The 22,894-nt window shown below is 38.6% G+C and overlaps 3 protein-coding genes and 1 long non-coding RNA gene across 6 annotated transcripts; 3 read left to right on the top strand and 1 right to left on the bottom strand.

The window, feature by feature from the left end:
- Positions 1-208: 208 nt before the first annotated feature.
- Positions 209-2,977, top strand: LOC111325303 (RNA-binding protein MEX3B). Its single transcript, XM_022929116.2, has 2 exons — positions 209-543; positions 644-2,977. Exons 1-2 carry the CDS (start codon positions 315-317, stop codon positions 1,951-1,953), a joined length of 1,539 nt encoding a protein of 512 aa, XP_022784851.2. The 5' UTR covers positions 209-314; the 3' UTR covers positions 1,954-2,977.
- Positions 2,978-3,563: 586 nt separating this feature from the next.
- On the top strand, positions 3,564-5,368 carry LOC148732700 (uncharacterized). Its single transcript, XR_015999647.1, has 2 exons — positions 3,564-3,970; positions 4,312-5,368. It is a non-coding gene; the product is annotated as an uncharacterized LOC148732700 (long non-coding RNA).
- An 8,028-nt stretch (positions 5,369-13,396) lies between these two features.
- LOC111324430 (cytochrome b-c1 complex subunit 10-like) lies at positions 13,397-15,510 on the bottom strand. Of its 2 annotated transcripts, none has more exons than XM_088755941.1 (3): positions 15,353-15,510; positions 13,660-13,789; positions 13,397-13,550 (listed from the first exon to the last, which is right to left on the bottom strand). In XM_088755941.1, exons 1-2 carry the CDS (start codon positions 15,415-15,417, stop codon positions 13,663-13,665), a joined length of 192 nt encoding a protein of 63 aa, XP_088612067.1. In that variant the 5' UTR covers positions 15,418-15,510; the 3' UTR covers positions 13,397-13,550; positions 13,660-13,662. The 2 variants fall into 2 exon arrangements, with proteins under 2 accessions (XP_088612067.1, XP_088612068.1); XM_088755942.1 differs by having other exon boundaries at positions 13,397-13,571.
- Positions 15,511-22,091, top strand: LOC111324425 (cyclin-Q). Of its 2 annotated transcripts, XM_088755940.1 has the most exons (7): positions 15,511-15,801; positions 16,299-16,396; positions 16,642-16,727; positions 18,888-19,020; positions 19,983-20,207; positions 20,673-20,761; positions 21,857-21,994. In XM_088755940.1, exons 1-6 carry the CDS (start codon positions 15,648-15,650, stop codon positions 20,715-20,717), a joined length of 741 nt encoding a protein of 246 aa, XP_088612066.1. In that variant the 5' UTR covers positions 15,511-15,647; the 3' UTR covers positions 20,718-20,761; positions 21,857-21,994. The 2 variants fall into 2 exon arrangements, with proteins under 2 accessions (XP_088612066.1, XP_088612065.1); XM_088755939.1 differs by lacking the exon at positions 20,673-20,761 and having other exon boundaries at positions 15,513-15,801; positions 21,857-22,091.
- The last annotated feature ends 803 nt before the right edge of the window (positions 22,092-22,894 follow it).

Consider the following 22,894-nt stretch of genomic DNA (forward strand, 5'->3'; position numbering starts at 1 on the left):
AGGGCGTGATGGTCTTTTAAACTCTCCCAATCAACACTGCGACACATATTTGACAAGCGGCGGTTGAAATTGACAAGACGCTGCACCTCCCGCCAATTCCAACCAATGAGAGCACGACAAGAGCCCCACGTGTAGCAGATGTTGCTAATGAGTGGTGCATTATGGCCTGACTTGAGGTCAAAACCAAATGACGTCTATTCCGGCTTTCACTTGAAGCAAAACTAGAACTATCTAGAGGTGGTTCGAACCTCGCAACATAACCACGGCACAATTACGGAGTTGCAGCTGACGGCTCACGGAGCAACTGTTTCCATATGCCGAGCTCACTTCTTGTCGAAATGGACCGCTCCACAAACGGGCAATTAGAGGCAGATCAGAGAGCTCTGCAAATCGCCCTCGAGCTCTCCATGCTTGGTCTAACAAATGACGACGATCAAACTTCGAACGCGTTTGACGATATTCGTAATAAGAAAAGTATGAACATGACTGAGTGCGTTCCTGTACCAAGTTCCGAACATGTAGCCGAGATAGTTGGAAGACAAGGTACGTTTTGGAGTCTCTAGTTAACTTGTAATCAAATTAGCTGAGTGACTTGCGAAAACCGCGTGTATTTGACGTGTTTTTATGCTTGGCTATATTTCAGGTTGCAAAATCAAGGCTTTGCGAGCGAAGACGAACACATACATCAAAACACCTGTACGTGGTGAAGATCCTGTCTTCGTAGTAACGGGGAGAAAAGAAGATGTAGCTTTGGCCAAACGCGAAATTATTTCAGCTGCAGAGCACTTTTCGCAAATTCGAGCTCAACGAAAGAACAACAGCCTGAATTCACTCGCTCCTGGGCCACCAAGCCCCACAACTCCCGGACAAACTACAATCCACGTTCGAGTACCGTATAGAGTTGTTGGTCTGGTCGTGGGTCCCAAAGGAGCCACAATCAAACGAATCCAGCAGCAAACGAACACTTACATCGTAACTCCATCAAGAGACAAGGAGCCTGTGTTTGAAGTCACTGGAATGCCTGACAACGTCGAAAGTGCGCGAAAAGAAATCGACAACCACATTACTTCGCGTACCGGCGGTAGAGTGGATACAGGGGATGACGTTTTCATCAATGATGGACTACAAGGCTCTTTCAACGATTTCACTCCCAGTTCGATATATTCCAGCGTGTCGTCAAGCTTCTCTGCGTTTAGAGAAAGCAGCAGTTCGCTCGGTTTGCCCCAGCGTACAAGCTCGGATTCATTCTACGGCTACCCCAGCAGCAAGAGTTCTAGCATCAATGATGGCGGGTTTAATCCGATCAACAGCCCATTTTCAGCGAATGGTTTCTTCTTCAGTGATCTGCCCTCTCCGACGGACCGCGATGTTGGATCAGAGGGGAGTTCGACTGGTTCAGGATTTGATCCTACACCCGCTCCACCGTCGCCGTCCATCTGGGGAAACGTGCAGTCTACTCGCTCCATCAACGAGCCGGCAGCATTTACACGAAGCTCCAGTTTAAATAGCCAAGCCATGAGCTCAGCAATCGGTCGGCCTCCAAGCCCACATACCGCTGCAAGACGCATGAAAAGCGATCCTCTTAATGGAAACTTTTCTCCATTGTCAGCATTTACGCCATTCACCACCCAGGTTACCACGTCCAATGTTTCATCTATTCCAGCTACAAGTTCCAATGGAACTGTCAATGCGAGCGAAACCAACGGGGTGAGTACCATTGGTTTTAATTCTGCAGAGGAAGCGAATAATAACAACACCACATTAAGCCCGCTCGGTAAAGATATGAAAAAGAAGGATTGCGTCATTTGTTGTGAAAGTGAAGTTGTGGCTGCGCTCGTTCCGTGCGGCCATAACTTGTTTTGTATGGAGTGTGCCAACCGCATCAAAGATGAAAATAATTCTTGCCCTGTTTGCCAGAAAAATATAGACCAAGTTCTCCGTATATTTTCTTAAGATCTAAATGCGAGTGAGGGCGATATAACGATTCTACATTTCGACGAAGTTCAGTGAATTTGAAATAGATGAATTGAAATGTCTGTAATGCTAAAAACATTTCGAAGTAATCTATGGAGTGTATTTGAATTAATTCAGAGAGAATTTTTCTCTATGTATATTTAGTTGAAATTTTCAAGGATGCTTTTAATCTATACTTTTGTTAGTGATAACGTTATGTAAAGCTAGATTTTTTGCTAATTTAAGATTAGTGCAAATGAGAAAGACTTAAGTTATGTAAAGAAACCACATTGCTGGGTTAAAATTATCTAGAGAAATAAAAACACGCTTGGCCGTGTTTGGAGCCAACTTATCCAAATCTTATATTCAAAAATTAGTTTCTAAGTTTATAAACCGTCATAGCAAAATTATCTGGAATCAGTAAATGAAAGTACGTGCTATATATGAAACATAACCGGGTTAGATTCCTCTACCCAGCACAAACGCATAGGTATATTTATGTGAACTATTTTATGTCATATTCGATAACTTTTTTGATACAGTCTTCTAAGGAATTCTATGGCCTTAAAATATATGATATTTGTATAAATAGTCATAATTTCTATATAATATTGTGTTGCACCATAGTTCTATTTACTATTTTAATATTGCTGAGAGATCTCGGCCGAGACTATAGTTCTTCTGTATATTTCGTAGCGGCAAATGCTCACAGATTTTCTTGGTCGAGAATTGAGAGTTTAAAGTATTTTTATTTTATGGCACACTAATAATACTATATGAATTATACAGAGAATAAAGTGTAAATTTTATTTTTTGCTATTAAAATCGAGTCTATAATGTGTATTGGATGAAATTTAGCCCTAAAATTTAGATGTTACAGTAGTGTGATTACGAAGCTTTGCGTGCAGTGTTCAGATACCAGTATCGTCAGCTGCCGGAAGGCTTCTGGAAATTTTTTTTTTTGCATCGTCACGTTGTTGTATTAGATTTGTTTAAATAAAATGGACTGAGAAGTTTTAGAAGAGCTTTGCTGCCACTGATTGCGTTAAAATACCTGGCGTTCTCATGGATACAAAGGCGAAATTGTTAAAGAAGGAATTACATGTAAAGCTACTCAGACGAATCCACTATACAACAAGCCTAGTGGGCCAACATTTTTATATTTTACAAAGTTCGACGCGGAATACGCGTGAAACATATATTTTGTCAGGTTAACATAAATTTAAAGTTTTGTTTATCATATCTCGCCTTCCACCCTTTCGTATTTAAATTTTAATGACCTCAGTAAACACACGGAACGTGTCTTGAACTTTGCATGTCATTACGCCCTTATAGGAAAGACAGATACATCTTGCGTATATCTGCCATTTGCGTAACGCATTTATACTCCAAGATATTGGGGCAAATAGTTCGCCAGCTACTCGCGTGAAAATCCAGAAAGCGGCCCTCACCCAACAGCTGATAGTAATCGAGAGTCTCCCCACCTAGTTCGCTCGAGCAGCAGGAGTAGTTTTCATAGTTTTTCGTTCGAGAGTCTTCCAGGATGTCTTGCGTGAAATTAACGCTCTGCGATGCTATAGCAACTACAGATTGGGAATGGTAACTATAGATTTTCTTGCAGGGCTTGGTGACACTTTTATTCACAAGAGTCAAAATTTGCAGAAAAGCTTTAACATGATTTTTCTTTATCCCAAAGTCCAAGCTTTCCACCGCTTTGCAAACAAAACGATCGAAGTGGCGCCAATCAAGTTGACGTCACACGGGGCTCACGATTATCATAGCAACACCTTATTGGCTGTCGATGACATTAATTATTTACTGTTTACGCTCTCTCGAGTGTATCAGCTATTTTGCATAAATTGTCCCTCTGGCAAAACTGTGTTTTCCCTGTAATGTTTTGGCAAACTGTCAAGATCTATTGTGTTAGAGTCTCCTTAGCAAGACCTAATTAAAGAACCCTTGCAAACAGTACAGACCAGCTGCAGCAACGCTACAGATCGCAGCCACCTTATACACAGTAAGGGAAATAAAATTCCTGTTTTATGGTCAGCATGGCAATTATATAGGAGTTTTTTCGAACTTATCGATCAGGCTAGTAAGTGATATTACTCTCGCAACAACACACGAGCGACACCGGGAAAACAATCTGGCATTATAAAGTCTATTCGTGTGTATGGATGGATTAACAATTTATCACTTGCAAGCAACAAAAGCGAATACCTCCACGTTTAGAACTATTTGCATAATAATTCAAGAATTAACCAGTACCGTTTAGTCAAGCAATGACTGAGGTTTTTGAACTATTATGGTAAGGTCCTATGAGTTAGTAAAGTAATTAATTTTTTTTTCCGCCAACAGTTCAAAATGGTATTCCAATATCAACAGCCCACGCAAATGTTATACAGCAACAGCCACAGCAAAGCTACAGCGCTTCACAATGAGCCATGATCTTTCAGTCATATTCAGTCAAATAATCATTTCGATAGTACTTAGGTGGCATTGTCTCTTCACAAAAGGCGCCTTCTAGAAGTTCTAAATGCAGCTTGGTGTTCGAAACTTGATCAATATACAAAGCCTAATAATTGTTTTGCTGTATTCCTTAGCAACTCTCATGAACTTCCTTATAAACACCACTTTGGAACTTTTATTTAAACTATGAATATTTCCTTTTAAATAAACCTTTATTTCCGATAGTACGCGAGCTCCTGTCAGTAATATTTATGTTAAAATTTCTATTTCGTGAAATTAACAAAGAGGAAACTATAGGAATCCGTTGTTTGTTATCTTTATTTACATAAGGACCATGGCTGTTGCGCCTACAGGATTAATTAGGTAGCGGTACCTTTGTATTTTAAGCCTATTCAGACGATGAAAACTGGCTACAGCCAGGGAAAGCAAGAAGTAAAGACTAAAAAGATTCTTTTGGGATTAATCTTTTTTAGACAAGATTCTTTGATGTGACGCAAACACATTCAGAGGTTTATTCTTTCCTTAATGCGTTTAATCACACTACAATTCATTTCGTTTTTAACTTTGAAAAAGAGAATGAAACGGGTATTCAAAAGAACAAAATGCACCTACGGAATTTCCTAAGCTTGTTTTCGCCATCGAACGTGACGACTACCCCTCCTCCAACGAAAAACTGTCACGTCTGTTTATGGATTAAGATGAAAACTTTTCACACAAGTCTTCAAAATGCTTTTAGTGAGTTCTGATCCGGCAAAAAATCTAGTAGTAGCTTATCGACACTGATTTCATTTCATATATTTATTGCCAAAGGCCGTAATGATCATACAATGTGTTCTTATAAACTTGTTATAAACGCAAGTTATAAATCAACTGAGTATTGATCTCCGAATAACTAATATTTGTAAAAAGACTTCTTTATGATTAAACTTGCTATTTCTCCACACGGTGAACGACCAATGCACTTTATTAACAAAAATTTACAAATTCAAATATCCGGGAAAAAATAATGATGTAATCATATCAGTTTACTTAGTTGGTGAAAGGGGCCGGCATCTTTTGTCTGTTTTTATTAAGACACAACAACAGAAAAAAGATTTGGTAAAAAAATAGTACAGTAGTTACGTTAAATCAATATATAAATAACTAAGTCACCTTTATCTAAGCCGTGAGTACCTCTAAATCGTAATTCAACAGAGGAACTAGTGAAAAACAGCTGTAGTAATAAACTACGGAAACACTATCTTCAGGTTTAATTTACAGAGGAATAACAAATTTCAAAAATAGATTGGACTGACTGAATGAAATTCGTAATACATTCAGACTGAAAATGTGCCACTTCATTGTATCCTAATAAAAAATTAAATTACTCTGGGCGGCTTCTCAAAAATGTTTGTTAAGTGCCCATTAATTTCGTAGTATTTGGTAGAGAGTTGCAGAATCTAGTAACAGACAGCAAAAGGTCTTCATCCCTTACACTGGCGATTAAAGCGAGAACAGACGAAGTCAAAGTTACTATGGCGATTTACATCTAAGTAGGTCGTCCGTGTTGGAGGCGGTTTCCTAGTAACCGCTTAAAGTTAAATCTTAACTTTGTCAAATAAAGGAACCACGCTATTTTTCTAAAAGTCTTACGGCAGTTAGGATTGCTGTTTTGACTTCAATACGAACATGAAACGAGGAAGCCAAGACGCTTGATACTGTTTAAATGATTGTTTAGAATTGTGTGAGTGTAAACAAATGAATTTGCCTCACTTTGTTGGGAATAAAAGTCAGGAAGCCACTGAATGTGGCGCAAAATTATTAACCTCTGTTATAAGTTTTGTGGATTCTCAGACGTTTAAACTGGTTTGTAACTAAAATCAATCATTTCGAAAAAATAAAAAGTTGCTGTACCATTTATTTTTAGAATATTAATTGTCATTACCATGGTAAATGCTGTATTTGCCGTATTCAAATCGTTTTTCAAACAATCTTATTTGTAAATTGTGCGAAAAATTACAGAGTTTGAACGTGATGCATCCATTTTCAATAAGTATATAGAGGGAGTAAATACTTAAATACTTTAGGCTGTAAAACATATTTTCCTAAACTCGTTTAGTTTCATGACGCGTGTTTACAGGAAAATATTGTTTGTAGAACGCAATTTTCTTCTGCTGGTAACTACGTCAGGAAGTCAAGTCAAATAACTTGCTTTCAACGTTTGCTTGAGAAAGATTAGATGCCCGAAATATAAGCTCTTCCTTGGAAAACCACCTTTTCCTTTATTTTTACGCTGATCAGAACTATTTGTAGTCACGTCTAGTAGCGTTTCTTGTTTGCTAGTCAAATTGAAAAACGACGTAAATGTAACCTGTTTATTACTTTTATGGGCACAACTTTAAAAGTTTATTTGATTTTCCTGAACCCTAGGCTTGGCCAGTTTCCAAGAATAAAAACCTCTTTCTTCAACAATTTACCCTTGAAGTTTTTTATCGACATTTAATTTATAATGTACATGATTTTCGCCGTACTATGTGTCTACTTGAGCGGGTATTTTACTTTTATGACTTTGTTAACGTTATTTTCGTGAAATGGTAATAACAAACAACATGACATGGCTTCCACATTCCCGACGATATTTCTCTTTTCTCAGGGGATGAAAGCTACTCCACTTATACGCTGCTGTGGTTGGTTTGTGATATATTTTTATCCGACGCCAGCGTCAAAACTGCAGCAATGTAATTTCTCCTCAGTTTTCATCGACAATTTCCTGCCTGGTGAAGAACAAACTATAAGCGCAGGTTTGACGCTAGTTTAAACCCAACAACTCCGCTTCTTATATACACCGGGTGACTGATTGAGAAAAGATCCATAACATTCGACAAAATGTTCACAACGGAATAAAACTTCAACAGTTTTATTCCGTTGTGAACAATTCCGCATAATTGGCTTGTTAACACCGATGGAAATGGTGCCACGGCAAGAGTAGGTATTACTTGACTTCCGTAAGGCTTTTGACCTTATCGACCATAGTGTTCTCGTTCAAAAACTAGCAACATATGATATTCCGAGTCAAGCTAAATGCTGGATTGTCGACTTTTTGATGGACCGGAAACAAAGAGTTAAACTTGCTCAAGATTGTCACTCTGAATGGCGCTCTGTACCATCCGGCGTCTCCCAGGGAACAAAATTAGGTCCCTGGTTATTTCTCATCATGATTAATGATTTGGACACCCCAGCTGACTTGTGGAAATACGTGGACGACACATCTTGTTCCGAAATAGTTACTAAGGGCAGTGAGAGCAAACTCCAAGAAGCTGTGGATGACCTTTCAAGACAAGCGAGTATCGATGGGTTCCAACTGAATGAGGCCAAGTGCAAAGAACTACGAATCGGATTCCCTAACAGCAACCACGATTTTGAACCCCTAGTCCTAAATGGCAAAACCCTTGAATTAGTCACCAGTGCCAAATTGCTAGGCGTAACCATTAGCCACGATTTAAAGTGGAACATGCACACCTCTGAGCTAAGTAGAAAATGCTCCTCTCGTCTCTACTTTTTGAGACAACTCAAGAGATCCGGAGCTGCACCAAGCGAACTTGTGCAATTCTATGTGACATGTATCAGGCCCGTCTTGGAATACGCAAGTCCTGTATTCCACCGTTCTCTGCCAAACTACATCAACAAAGATTTGGAACGGATCCAAAGAAGGGCACTCAGAATCATCTATCCTGACCTGTCATATAGTGTAGCACTAGAAACAGCTTGCCTACCGAAACTTCACTAGAGGAGAGAAAATATTTCAACCAATCTGTTTGACGAGATAGTCCGTAACCCCACCCATAGACTCCACAGCCTCCTCCCCCAAAGGAAGAGTTGTAGATACGCACTGAGGCGCAAAAGTGATTATACTCTCCATATGCAAAACCGAGCGCTTGAAGAACAGTTTTATTTTTAGCCATATTTATAAGATGTAGATAATTTTCCTTCTTTTTTAATGACGAAGTTGTAGTATTTTATACTTCTTTCTTTACCATCTGCATTTGTAAATATTCCGTAATTCAGCCTATGGCTGCAAGATGTTTATAATAAAGTATCTATCTATCTATCTATCTATCTATCTATCTATCAATCTATCTATCTATCCAGTGTTGAAACCTTACTAAGAGATACACATTCAAGAGCTTTCATGATAATTAAAGGGATCCAACGCAATAAAAAAAACCCTAATAAAATAAACAGTGAGGTCTTTATTAAGATTTTGCTTTTTTAGCCCTATTTTGCTATTGTGAAGCGTGCCAAATTTTTCACCAGACTAAGTGCCAAGATAAAACAATGGTCCCATTATTTTCTCTGGTAGGTACATAAATATTAAGAGGAGGGGCCGGACGGGAAAATGTTTGGCTCGAGGTCATGACGTACGGACCAAGCTTTTCGATTTTTATAACCTTGTAAGATCATAACATTTTCATTCATCTTACAACGGTTTTACTTTAAAAGTTAATAACTACTCCAAAACCGAGAATTTAGTCTTTTTTAAAAAATATCGCTCTGAGGCCTTGCCTTAATGAGAGAGCGACTTTTCCCGAAAAGACGGAACAATCGAGTTTGCTGAGTTGTTTACTGTATTGCTAAAAGAAACGGTTCTTACGAAAGCAAAATAAATTCAAGTGAAAGTCGCCTTTTGCCAAGCGGTGAGACGTGCGCTTACCTATTCACTCTGTGTAAAGATGCGAACCGAGAACCTACGGAATATGACTCGTTTATTATCTACTGCACCAGTTTTATGAATTACAGGCTTTTGTTGGAAAGTTTAGCAAATCATGCTATGCAGGAAGTTTTTCGCTGAGCCTAAGGTGACAGCACATTGGCACACATTGGACCAAAAAGACGATCCAAAAAGAGGGGTGTGGCTGACGGAAATAATTCCGTCTTTGCCCTTCCTCCATTGTTCCTTACTTAGTCGTTAGTTCAAAGTACAACTGGAGATATAACCTTAGCCTAGCTCTTGATTGAATAAAAGACAGATAAAACTGAAGCGACATAACAGCTGAACCTAATCTTCTGCTCATGCGCACTTCTGAAATAGACAAAACAAATCGTGTGCCTAGTTTCGATATTTTGGTTTAAAAGTAAGTTGTCTCCAAAACTCAATTACCACTTGTGCTATCTCTAAATATGCCCGCCTGTATCTAATTTATGGCAAGCACTTGTATGACCAAGGTCATAAGATTCTTAAGGTAAACAAAACATAACAATAAATGAAAACATTGTAAAACTGCATGAGTCAACAAAATAACAAGAACTTCACTTTACAATTCTTTTATCGATTCAAACCGGGTTCAAACCGCTCAGGGGAAGTGTATTAGTGCGTATTCCGACGAGAAAAGATATCTGTTTTCGGGAAAATTTATTCTAACAGTCGTCAAATGTTTCAATATGTGCTACAGCTTTGCTAAAGAAACTTTGTTTGATTCTCAAGAATCATGTGCTGATAGTTTTTCTGTTGTTGGAACTGTTTTTCAGTGAGTCCAGCAGGACCTCCATGCACGCTATAATGTCTTTTAATCACTTTGTTGAATGTTCTTAATAGCGATGGAAGCGCGGTGAAAAGGGAAAAGACCCAAGCGTACTCTTTGCCTGTCGGGTCACAGCTCATATATGGCTGCGCTTGTTGTTCAGTCGATTTAAATTGATGATCAAAGTTTGATACTCAGGACAGTTTTAAAAGCTAACTGACGTGAAACGGACCAGATCCTTAAGTCAGAACTCTTCCTTCCATGACCTCCGAGCACCTGGGTTAAACCGTCGGCCCTCAAAAGGGCGCGAGAGTGCAGGGATTGGGGTAACGCAGGGAAAGTCAGCCAACATGCTATATGCGTTATTTTTTTTGCCTTTTTTTGCTTGATTTTGGTCTCTACCTGCTGTTTTCCTCCTTTAATTGGCAAAAAATCAAGAAGAACTTTGCTGGACAAAGCAGTTCATTTAATGAACGACGACCGTTTTTTATCCCTTTTACTCCAAAACGTGCCAGGAAACTTATCTTCGAGTGGATGCAATCATTCATTCTGCCTAACTACACCACAGCAATTTAATCTGTATAACTTGGATTTATCAACAAAGTTGAAGTGGTAAATTGGCCACCGTAACGATTACAAAAGCTGACGTTTCGAGCGTTAGCCCTTCAACTTTGTTGATATATCCAAGTTATTTCGTTACTCCCACCGACGCAGCCCCAAACAGTTTCTTTCGAAACTATCAGCTTTTATCAATTTAATCTTTAGACAAGTTTAGGGCAGTAAGACAAATAAGGCGATGATACAGCTAATTTCCCTACAAAATAAGGTATGTAACCAATCGGCGATTGATGAAGCAGGGTTCTGAGATGACAATGACTTTATTGCACGTCATAAATAGCGAGCCTTGGGGGGCGAAGTGGTAGCCTTGGGGGGCGAAGTGGTAGCCTTAGGGGGTGTAGTGGTAGCCTTGGGGCTGATTGAAGTACACTAGCCGCTCGCTTTGCATTTCCGCATTTTACCAACAAGAATTAGTCAAACTTGTGCGATGACGAAGAAATCTAACTTTCAAAAGGCTCAATGGTGGTAAAGTCAAACGTAGTTTGCTCTTTTAGGGCTTGTGAATCCTCAGTACCCTTTCTGGATGGGGAGCTTCCTTTTAAATTTTCTTCTTATCGTAAATCAAATTGACGGAAGTGAAATCGAATTGAAAACTAGCCGGGAATCTAAACTCTCCTTAAGCTGAGACCTCTCTGGCTGAATCTAATTCTACAAACTTTCCGTTGTCACTGAGCTGAGCTAAAGGCACATCACGTCTACTGGTGACTGTATGCTTTATCGGCTGAGCCCTATGTTGACGTAGTCACCGGCCCAATCAAATTCTCAGTTTATGAGTAATAATATCAGGTGATTCAGTTGCTCTCAGAGAGAAATTGCATCTTAAGTCGGTTTGCCGACGAATATCGGGGTCATTGACCCACCGCTATTCTTAGTAGTAGTTGAGCAGATGTATCTCCTCACAAAAGCTCCTCCTCTGACACACCAGCCCCCATAACTTTTTAAATTTCGCGTAATGTTTTTGTTATAAAAAGTTTCTTCAGTTTTGAGAAAGTTTGGTGTCTTTTCTTTATCCCCTCGGCCGTAGTTTGCATTCCTGAACAGTGCTGAAAATAACTGCTGACCCGAATTTCGGAGACAGCCCTATTCTAGTTCTGAAAACCCGATAGGATTTTCAAGGTTTTTTTTGGGGGGGGAATCCATCGATCTCGAGGCAAAAGCTACATTTCCGATCTATTTACTCATAATTAGCTTTTTTTAGCTGGCATAGTCTTTTAATAGTTCATGTTTTGCATCAAAGCAACTTAGTCGCACTGATCTTTGCAGTATAATAAATTTTTGAGCACATCTCGATCTTCTAATAAACATGCAATCCTCCCTGAGCTTTCCAGTATAAAGCACGGTAACTGTTTTCAAACTCCCCAGCAATGAAATACCCAAACAACCTGTGGACCTCTTCAAGTACGAATGGATCGGTTATGTCTGTCGGTTTTCAAGTACCATGTTAGTGTTGCACCCATAATTAGATGGTCAGATGTTAGATACTGGTTATAACCCACTACTACAATAGTTTAACCACAATTTATATACTTATTGATCTATTTTCACTCGGGTGCGATTGGTCACGTGACCGAGTACCCCCTGAGCTAAAACTGGGCATTATCCGAAAATAGACCCCATGAGAGCGTTTTTCCATCGTTACAGATGGGACATGTTTGTTTGTTTATAAAGTTGGGCCAGAGAACACTGAAAACGTGAACATTTTACTGCAAGCTTTACATAAACATTTTTTCCAAATATATTTCAGTTGCAAAAATATTTGAAGGATAGTAAACACATAATCCTCCATTTGGCCGAAAATACGCTTGTCCATGGACATTATCTGTTACTCGAAGCAAGCTTCACTTTCGGAGAATTGTTTGCATCTCGGAACAAGTAATGTCCGTGACCAAATATCCGCGCATATTTTGGCGCCAAATGCAAGGCTATTGTTCATTTGAAGTAGCAAACAAAAACTCTCTTCCACAAAATGAAGAATGTGTTACCAGTAGAAGTTGGAGAAATACTCTATATGCGAGTGCTCATGCATCTAAGATTTTGTTGACCAGTAAATATGTTGCTGAGGGTCAATTCAAAGCCAAGAGAAATAAAAAAATTTTCGTTTCAAGTTTTCACCATTAACTGTCTCTCAGTGCTCTGTGGGACAATAACTCTGAGTGAGAAATAGTTACAATTTCAGTGATGAAAAACACCCTCCATCCCACACAGTGTTCACTAAGAGAGATGCCACTGAAACTTCATCAGGAAATTTCAAACGCGAACTCTCCATGATTAATTGAGAATCTCCTGCATACAGAGCTGATGTCCCAGTCTCAATGCACTAGAAATTACACAACTAAAAGCAAATTTTGATATCTCATCTATTTAAGAAGAAACAAGTAAATTTCACCTCCATCAAAAAGTGCTTATTGTAGTCGAGGATGGTTGTATTTTTGTTCATTTTTGTGAATTTGGACTACATGTGTTCCCCATGGGGACTCAGAATTTTTCTTTGGTAGAGCATCAGTGCATGGAATTCAAAGGTCTGAGGTTCAATTCCTCTTTGTCCCATGCTTGTGACAAGACAAAAACCATCTTTCTTAACAACCATCTCCAGAACTCCCTTGAAAATGATCATGCAAATGACAATAAAGTCTCATTATCTTGATGTTCTTGGGGACCAAGATTCGAAATTTAGCTGCGGTGAAATTACACTAACACTCAGACATGAGCATTCACACAGTGCACACCCTTTATTTAAGAGAACAGGAACAAGAAAATTAAGGGTTTTGACCATGATTTGTAAAGTTTAACTCTCTTTTCATTATTTATGGGCTTTGATTCTACATCATCAGCAATTAGCCATACTACAGTAACAGCAGTTTCATAAACAAATGTATCATTTAATCATAAAACAGTCTTTACAAGGCAAGAAAGCCACTGGCTTCAGTAGTCCAAATACTTGAAAGAATAACAGAATTATTCAGCCCTCTGACATCTTGAAGCAACAAAGCATCTGTGCAAATATTTCCTCTCCTACAATGAAAAAAAATAAAGCTTGGAATGACATTTATGATGAAATCTAACCTGTGATTTTAAAAGCATATTTTTTATAGTATGGATTATCGGTAACTAGTTGACATACCTTTCATTTGGGAATTTCATGATCATATTTATCCTTAATAAATGGAATCTTTTGGGTGACAACTTTCCAGTCAGTCACATACAAGAAAACAACTCCCAGTCCTGTTCCCCATGCACCAGCCGTAAGTACCCTGCAGAATTACCAACAAATCTTGTTAGTATCGCAAAATGACATATTTATCCAGTAACCATGCAGTGGAACTCTATTCATATGACTAACCCTGAGGCAAAAGAATTTGGTAATTACAAAAAGACTACCAAGTTAACAAGGGTGTGATTTGTTCATGTGCAAAAAGAGGCAGAAATATCAAGGAGGCAGGGTTTATAAAGGGATTCTATAAAAGTAAATTAGTCAGTCAGAAAAAACAGTTATCAGTCTTTAAGTAATAACTTAATGCTCCATGAAATATTGCTCTCACTCATGGAAAATCAGCTATAAGTGTTAATTAGAGCTCTTGGATATGACTTCAGTTCAGTCCTACATGAAAAGTGTTTGTGTATGAGTACTGTGTGTGAGTGTGTTGGGGTGTGTTGTGCATGTATGCAAATATAATAAAAGTACTAACTTGAGAAGTCTATTGTCTAACTAGACAACTGAGTGGTTTACTTTAGCATTTCCACCCTAGATATCTACATTTAGTTTTTTATTAATAACTATCTAAGTATGCAAAACTAATTTAGCTTAATATAATTATACACTGATTATAGTAGTGTAAGGAAATGTGAACTAAACTATGGTTGCTCTTGTAAAAGAATTTAAGGCTATTGATAGCCTATTACTTGAGGCCCCATAAGCAGTTTGTGTACTGGATTGTTAAAAGAATATTGGTATAACAATAACCAAGAAGCACACTGATGGGTTGAATATCCCCTCCCGCTACTTATCAAGATGTGAAATGATGAATTTTCTGTTGGCACTTGAAAATTATCTCATCCCAGTCATTTCAAAAGTTGCTCTGATACAGAAAGGGGCTTCTACATATGAAACTCCAAAGCTGGTATATTGGTACTTAAAATAATAAAACCGCTTCATTACAAATATAAACCTGTAAAAAAACATTTGCTTCACTACTGAGATCTCATAAGCAATTCTCCTTACTGTACTCTACCATACAAGTGTTATCATGTTACCAGTAGTTTGGAGAATTTGGTATTGGATAAACTTCTACCCTAAGGATATTTTTCTGTATTCTCATCACTTGTCTGCTTGATATTGTATTGATATTGTAAGGAGAAATTATGTCCTAGTCACTCATGGGAGTCAAAGAGTTAAAAGCCTTTGAGGGCACTGCTTTGTTGCAATTGTAATAAGGCTTTTCATCAACAAATGCAGTAGACAGAAATTAGTGTTTAAACCAATTTTAAGTATTGAGTCATGTGAAATGTTTCTTGGTTGATGTGACGTGCAAGTGAACAGCTATAGTCAATATGGATACACTGTACCACCTCAAGAGACTATAAGCTCAATTTTGCAGGAAACCGGACTCAGTATGCTTTAAACACAAAACAAAAACTAGGAATGCAGTTTTTTTCAGACGTAAAAGCGGTTTCCAGCCATTCATACATTTGATCTCGACCGGTTTGAAGACACCATTCACGAAAAACCGGTACCAGAGGTTCTCTACAGAGGGGTTTCAATGTAAAGTAGAGTGATGACATGGCTTAAAAATTAATGTAGAAATAAAATTTCTCACCAGTTTTTTCCAAGTGTAGCATAGAATTTTGATAAAGATTGGTAACGTTTCATTAACTCCCTCATTTTTGGTAAGAATAGTATCACACGATCATCTGCACAGTCCACGGTACGCCGATACAACGCAGCTGGCTTTGAGCATGAGCTTTTTTGTCAACTGCTGGACACAACACTAAAGGCTCAAAACAAAATGGTGGACTTGTCGGACTTGTCGGATTCGTTCATTGAGAAAAGGTGAAAAGAGATGTGATCAAGCAAACTGACAAAATACAAAAATCTACCGGAATCGGTACACAATGGATCACAAAGTAGCTGCAACAAGCAAGAACTTAGATGTAGACAAGCTAGATTGCGAGGAAAAGGTTAAAAGTGGTCCCAACGTGAAGGTAGTGAAGAGTAAGACAACACACAAAAATGACACGAACATCACAAAATTTATCATGAAGGCGGGTAAGTAAGGTCATGATGTGAGCACAAGACTGACATATAAGTTTTTTTTGGGGGGGGTATCGTTTATTTCCACGTACTGCTTGATATTAATTAGTTGGTCTGCCTCTTGTGCTGAGGGGGGGGGGGGGGTGCTCTTGGTGAATGAATGTGGAGACATCTGTGTATGCCACAAATTTTCTTGCACTGTAAACCCAGAGTAACAATGTAGATGAATTGAATTGGTAACAACATTAAGAAAAGTAAGAAAACAGGCCCATTTTTATTAGTTGCAAGGGTTATTGAGCACATTATTTTAAGTAAATAAAAGGCTAAAAAAAATCACATGGCACCATGTGACAAAATAGGCTGAGAAATCAAAATGGCAGGGATTGAGCTAACATGTCTCGCCCCAGGAATGTGTCAATCTTGAAAAAGTGTTTAGGTATCATTGTACTGATAGAAATAGATTTTCTTTTAAGATTATGGTTGTTAACATTTTTAAATATTTGTTAATTCAGGCCATAGACTAAAGCTGCCCCCAGTGACTTGTGCTTCTGCTTGTGTTCTATATCATCGTCTACACAAGCAGTATTTTCAGAGTGAACATGATCCAAATGTAAGTTGTTTGTTTTATTTTATATGAAACAAGATAACTGAAATAAACTAAAACTACATACCACAAAAACAATTAGATTTGCTGAATGCCATACTGGTTGCATTTTCATTCACCCCCTCCCCCCGGTTTTTTTTCCCGAGTTAGTAGGGAAAAGGATTTAATTTTTTCTTGGAGCCATGAAAGGAATACTATTTTATCCTTGACTCACCATTTCCATGTTTGATAATTTTATTTTGTGTTGTTAGCTTGTTGCCACTGCTGCTTTGTATTTAGCGTCCAAAATTGAGGAATCCCCATGCAAATTACGCGATGTGATAAATGTATCCTACAGGTGAGAACAACTTTGAACTCTGTTACTTACTTGTTTCACTCCTCTTAATCTCAGTGTGGTTGTATAGTTAACCTATTGATGTCCAGTGCGCCCTTATGCGCCCATGTGTACCCACACCCTTTCTACGCCTTGTAACGTCATCACTTTTAACCCTAGAGCACGACTTTGAGCATGTACTTGAACAGGTTGAAAATATCTTACAAATGATACCAGAATGAGTGCAATTGAATGAAGGAGATTGGAGAAATAGCCAAAAAACCATGTAACCTTGACCTGAAAATCTGCATGAAAATCTTGTTCCATTACCCACCTACTTTTCTGAGCAAGTGCGGAGAAAGTTCAGGCAAGGAGGGGGTAAAAAAGGGCAGGAGAAAGAGAGAAAAGTAAAAGTCGTAAGTGGGGCATTACTTTTCAACCCAAAAACTATCTCGAAATTTTGCTTTCTGCTCGTGCCCGAGATTTTCAGGCCGCCATTTTGCATTTGGATCAAAAGGCCGTCGAGTGTACGAGCTGTCAATGGGTTTTTGGTAAGTTTGAGCTTTTAAAACCACAACAGTGACCCGAAATCTGCTCGACTAGCTTCAAAACACAGTTTTTCACAAAAGCTGTGGCTATTAATGGGTTAATAAGCTGATAAATTTTGTCCAATTTTTTTTGTTTTGAACCAAGACCTAAGCATGCTTTGAATTTGTCTTTTGTTTATGGTGTAGAATTTTGAAAACTAAATTCCTTAAACTAACACATGATTTACTCAAATTAAACTGATGGAATTGCATAAAAACTGAGAGAGATGAAATATTTTAACCCTTTTACCTCCATGAGTAACCAAAAAGAGATTTCTCCTTACAATACCACTACATATTTGTGCACAATCCTCGCAGTAATTGCACTATTTAAGCAATAGTGAAAATAAGACCTGAAAAAATTCAGGCCTGTACGAGATTCAAACCAATGACCTCTGCGATACTAGTGCAGTGCTCTACCAATTGAGCCAATCCCGTACAGGCCTGAATTTTTCAGGTCTGATTTTCACTATTGCTTAAATAGTGCTCTTTACTGCGAGGATCGTGCACAAATACGTTTCTATAACTGCAGTTCAGATATATGGATTTCATATATTCGTTGTGTTTAATACCACTACAATTTGTGGTAGGAAGATGATAGGAAAAATAATATCAATTAGGATTTATTCTTTGAGTTACCACAAACAATAAATTCTAGGAGCTCAAATTATGAGAAATATATTGAAGACAGTGCAGAGAATTTTTACTTTGATCTTGAGGGTTAAAGGGTTCAATCTACAGTTTATAGTGGGTAGCAGTAGCTGACACTTGATATCCTTTGAATCTCTCACTAACTGGAAGTGTTTAACCCCTCCTGGTCACCCTGTACACCTAACCTCAGTATGTATATTCTATATACTCTTCTCTATAAATTTCCCACAGTGCTGAGAAGGTGCATTTGTTTAACAATCAAGAGCTTCTTTAATTTGTGATCATTTCCTTTATTCTCATGACCTTATTGATTGTTTCAAGGGTGATATTGTGAGGAGAAATTAGATGCTGGTCACTCTTACGCTGATCATTTCCTTTATTCTCATGACCTTAATGTGTGTTTCAGGGGTGATATTGTAAGGAGAAATTAGATGTTGGTCCCTCTTACACTGATCATTTCCCTTATTCTCCTGACCTTTATGTGTGTTTCAGGGGTGATATTGTAAGGAGAAATTAGATGCTGGTCACTCTTACGCTGATCATTTCCTTTATTCTCACGACCTCAATGTGTGTTTCAGGGGTGATATTGTAAGGAGAAATTAGATGCTGGTCACTCTTACGCTGATCATTTCCTTTATTTTCATGACTTTAATGTGTGTTTCAGGGGTGATATTGTAAGGAGAAATTAGATGCTAGTCACTCTCAAGGGTCAAAGGGTTAAAATGTGCCAGTCAATAACTCAAACCTTTCCTGCCGAAAGATTATGTGTTTTATATCTAAAGGTGTGGTAACTTTGGTCCATTTGTTTCATTCTCTTCAAGACTAGTCTAACCGAAGGGCTAACGCTCGAAATATCAGCTTTTTAACTCTTTACAGTGGCCAATTTACAATTTCAACTTAGTTGATATTACCAAATAACCATAAGTGAAGTTGATTTACCTAACAGGTTATTACACAACGATAGACCCCCGCTGGAGGTGGGGTCTCTGTATTGGGAACTTCATGACAGTGTGGCTAATTGTGAGTTGATGATATTACGAGCTCTTCAGTTTCAAGTCACTTTTGACAGTCCGCACAAGGTAGTAGGGCGTAAAATGTTTTCTTATTTTTAATCCATGTTAGGGTTTATTCTAAAATGAGCCAAAGAAGGCCCAGTGGGTTCCCCATACTTTAATTTTTGGTGGCCCTCTTTTAAAAAAGGGGACCCAAGAGGGGCCAAGGAATCCCCAAAGGTGCTTGAACATATTTGACATGTATAGTGTGGTCAGTGAGGATGGTAAGAGAAGAAAGCCAATTTTGACAGCAAGAGGCTAGAAAGGTATCATATGAATTTTGTTGTAATTTATGTTTTCAAATCACTGCCTGGGTATCAGGGGTTGTAAAAGAACCCCCACACTTCTTCAAAGAGAAGGTAAAGTAGCTCCAGGTATTTTGATTCTGATATTGGAGGCACTTGCAAAAATTTCATTGAGAAAAAATTGTAAATTGCTCAAAGTCCCCTGTAAAGTGTTGAAAATTAACTCAGAATAGCTTGCAAAGAGGAGAGGTATTAAAACGTTTACATTTGATAACAGCTGCTCAAATACCTACAAGATAGTACCTGAAACACCTTATTTGTGGGCACAATATTTTGCACCCTGTCTGATGGTCAGACGTGAGTTTTATTTGGCATACCGATATTTTTTCAAATTGAGGAAATCTTGCTAAGCTGCTCTCTAGGAGAAACCTAACATCTAAAGTTTTAACATTATTTACTGCTCTAATTTAAGGACAATATGAAAGGCAGTGTAAAATCAGAGCGGGTTTTTGCCATTCGCTGTTACCTTAACCATCATGCTTTGTCACTAATGCTTATGACCACTTTTGTGTACGTGTACCTTGGGGAGGGGGGGGGGGAGGAGTTGTAATCTCATCATTTCCTTTTCTATGAACTCGTTTATCCAACCTCCCTGATGTTTTCACCCTGTAAATACTAACATCAGTATGCATATTCTCCGTATTGTTCTCTATACGTGAAGTTTACATTTTCCCTTTCTGATAGTATCTTCTCCATTACCTGAACTCGCTGGAAGACTGGCTAGATAAGGAATGCACTCTCACGAGTTCCTTAGGTCAACTTAGCTGGAGTCTTTTGCAAGATAGTTTCCACATTACGTTATGTTTGGAGTACAGGCCAGCTGTTATTGCGGTCGCGATGATCTATTTTTCTTTGACATGCCTTGGGATTGATGTTCCATCACAGGGTGCAAGATATTCCTGGTGGAAGGTTGGTGTTTTTGAGCTATTTTAAATAGAGTGTCAAAAGTAATGCAACTTCGCTTTGTGACTGGTCTTGAAAAATCGTGCACAATCACGCACAAACACGCGCAATCAGATGCAAAACTAGTCGCAAGTTGATCACTTCCGATTTCCCGCTGCACTTCACTCGGTTTGTTAATTGTACTTTGAGTTCCTATAAGCTCTATGTTATTTGCACCTATTCTCTGATTGGCTGTCATAATTACTTTGGTATTTGGTCCACGACTCTTCCATACTAGATGTGCTCCATTCTACTGAATTCAGTCTCAAACATATTAAACTATGAGCATGTTCCATTTGTGATGGAACCTCAATCCATACGGCCTTTCCGCACAGTATTTCACTCATTTAAAGAGAGAGAAGTATCTTTAGAAATATTCTCCTTTTTACGGCAATATTCTTAGAAGGAAAGTCCTATTATTTTTGATAACAGATTCTCTTCGGTTTTTCCATCCAAATGAAAGCGCCGAATAATTAGCTAAACAAAGAAGTAATGCTTCTGGAACATTTTTCCCCTATCGAGTAAGTATCGTGTGAGGCCGTTGCATGGTTTGATGGAGTCCGCCTCCCGGTTAGTTCAATTGGTTAGAGCGCCGGATTGTGTTGTACGGGAGGTCGAGGGTTCGAGCCCCGGCCGGACTCATGGTCTTAAAATAAGTGAGGAGAATTTGCTACTTTTCTATAATCAAGAAAAGGATAGGTATTCTAGTCTTCTCGGATAAGGACGAATAAACCGTAGGTCCCGTCTCCTGCAGGGTTAGGGGTAGGAGACGTTAATTTCCCACGCACGAGATTACTGTGTTGTGGATGTCCTCCCCTGGGGTGGGATGGGTGGGAATTGGCCCTGAAAAGCCCCCATGGGGAGTGGTCAACTAACGTATGTATGTATGTATGTATGTATGTATGTATGTATGTATGTATGTATGCATGTATGTATGCATGTATGTATGTATGCATGTATGTATGTATGCATGTATGTATGTATGTATGTATGTATGCATGTATGCATGCATGTATGTATGTATGCATGTATGTATGTATGTATGTATGTATGTATGCATGTATGCATGTATGCATGTTGCAGCATGTATGCATGCATGCATGCGTGCATGCATGTATGTATGTATGTTTGTATGTATGTATGAGTCGTTCTCTCGTGAGCGTCAATACCATTGAATGAGTGGTTCAAAATACAAGAGGCTCTTTTATCTGAAAAACGGAAGTGGAGATGTTATACAGTAGGGTCGTTTCCTTCCAAGATCTTAGGGAGGCTGTTATTAAAATTAGGTCCCAAAAGTAAATCCCTAATACTTAGACCCACTGGAACCTCCGTACTAGTACGGAAAAAAACGAAGAAGGTGTGAACTAAAGTGGAGACACTTCTAACAAAGCTCAAGACTAAAGCGAAGGTTCGCCGAACAGAAACGAAGACCTACCAAACTGGAACTAAGCACATTCACTTCAAGGGTGGACTTAAACTGTTTCTGGAATTATGAATTGATCTTGTCGTTATGACACGCAATCCACCAAAACCGTTATGTCTTTCGTTATTGATTTTGAAATCAGAATGGGCCTACCTGGAGTAATTTTTCAATACTCACTGTGTTTGATTGGCAGGCCATGTGTCGAAGAAGCACAGAGGGCGAAATACAAGCTATAATACTCCATATGATTGACTTCTATTCATTGGAAAATGTAGTTAGCGGTTGAAAATTTGATTGTTAGCTACTTCTTCTACACATGCCCTATTTCTCAAGTTCCCCGGAAGGGAAAAGAAATTTGGTAGAGAACTCTGCAAGTCTGAAGTTGCTCCCTTACAATTCAGGGGCCGTCTTTCCGTTTGACATAACCAAGTCTAGGCCGTCGTTTTAGTCTAAAAGAAAAGAAAAAGCAGACAATTGTGTATTGGTGCGTACGAAAGGCGGAATTCTTTTGGGTGTGACACGCAAAACTATGGAGTGTTTTGAGTTTAACAACCTAGGTTAAATTGATACAAGAAATACCATTTTAATGATACGATGTTAGAATCACTATGAGATGTATAAACACCATAATGGAAATAAATATATTTATTATCCGTAACAATTTTGCTTTTGTCCGAGTGTTGCACTTTTGGGAAGGGAAAGACGCCATGGCGACGAATTTGCTATCAGTAAGACACGTCAAAAGACTGATGGGTGAACGAAGATGGGAGGAATAATTCATGTGGTGTCTGCGCTCTGACTCCTTACAATTACTATAAAAGGAAAGCTACCAATTCAACCCGAATGAAATTCAGTCCAACAGTCCACTTTTATTGGCCTTCTAAAGCGACTCGAAAGCCGCGCCTCCCATGGTCTCCCAAGGAATGCCGTCGAATAGGTTATTTTTGATTGGCTGTGACTCTTGATGATCAGTCGAACAGCAGACGGGCAGATGATGTCACCATTGGCAATATCTTTTCTCTATGATCAATAAAATATAGATCACGGATGGCACTTATGGTGACACTACAAGAAATATTCGTAATTTGTTAGCGTGTTTGCCTTTGTATTGGTCACCATATTGAAGTTGCACGTGCCCCTTCAATATTTCATATCTAGGGCCCTGTTCACTGTTCGTAAATTGCGCCACAGACGAAGTTGTCGTGATTAGTTACATTTATTAGACTCAGCG

This window comes from Stylophora pistillata, chromosome 4, assembly GCF_964205215.1.
Source record: "Stylophora pistillata chromosome 4, jaStyPist1.2, whole genome shotgun sequence".
Taxonomy (NCBI): domain Eukaryota; kingdom Metazoa; phylum Cnidaria; class Anthozoa; order Scleractinia; family Pocilloporidae; genus Stylophora; species Stylophora pistillata.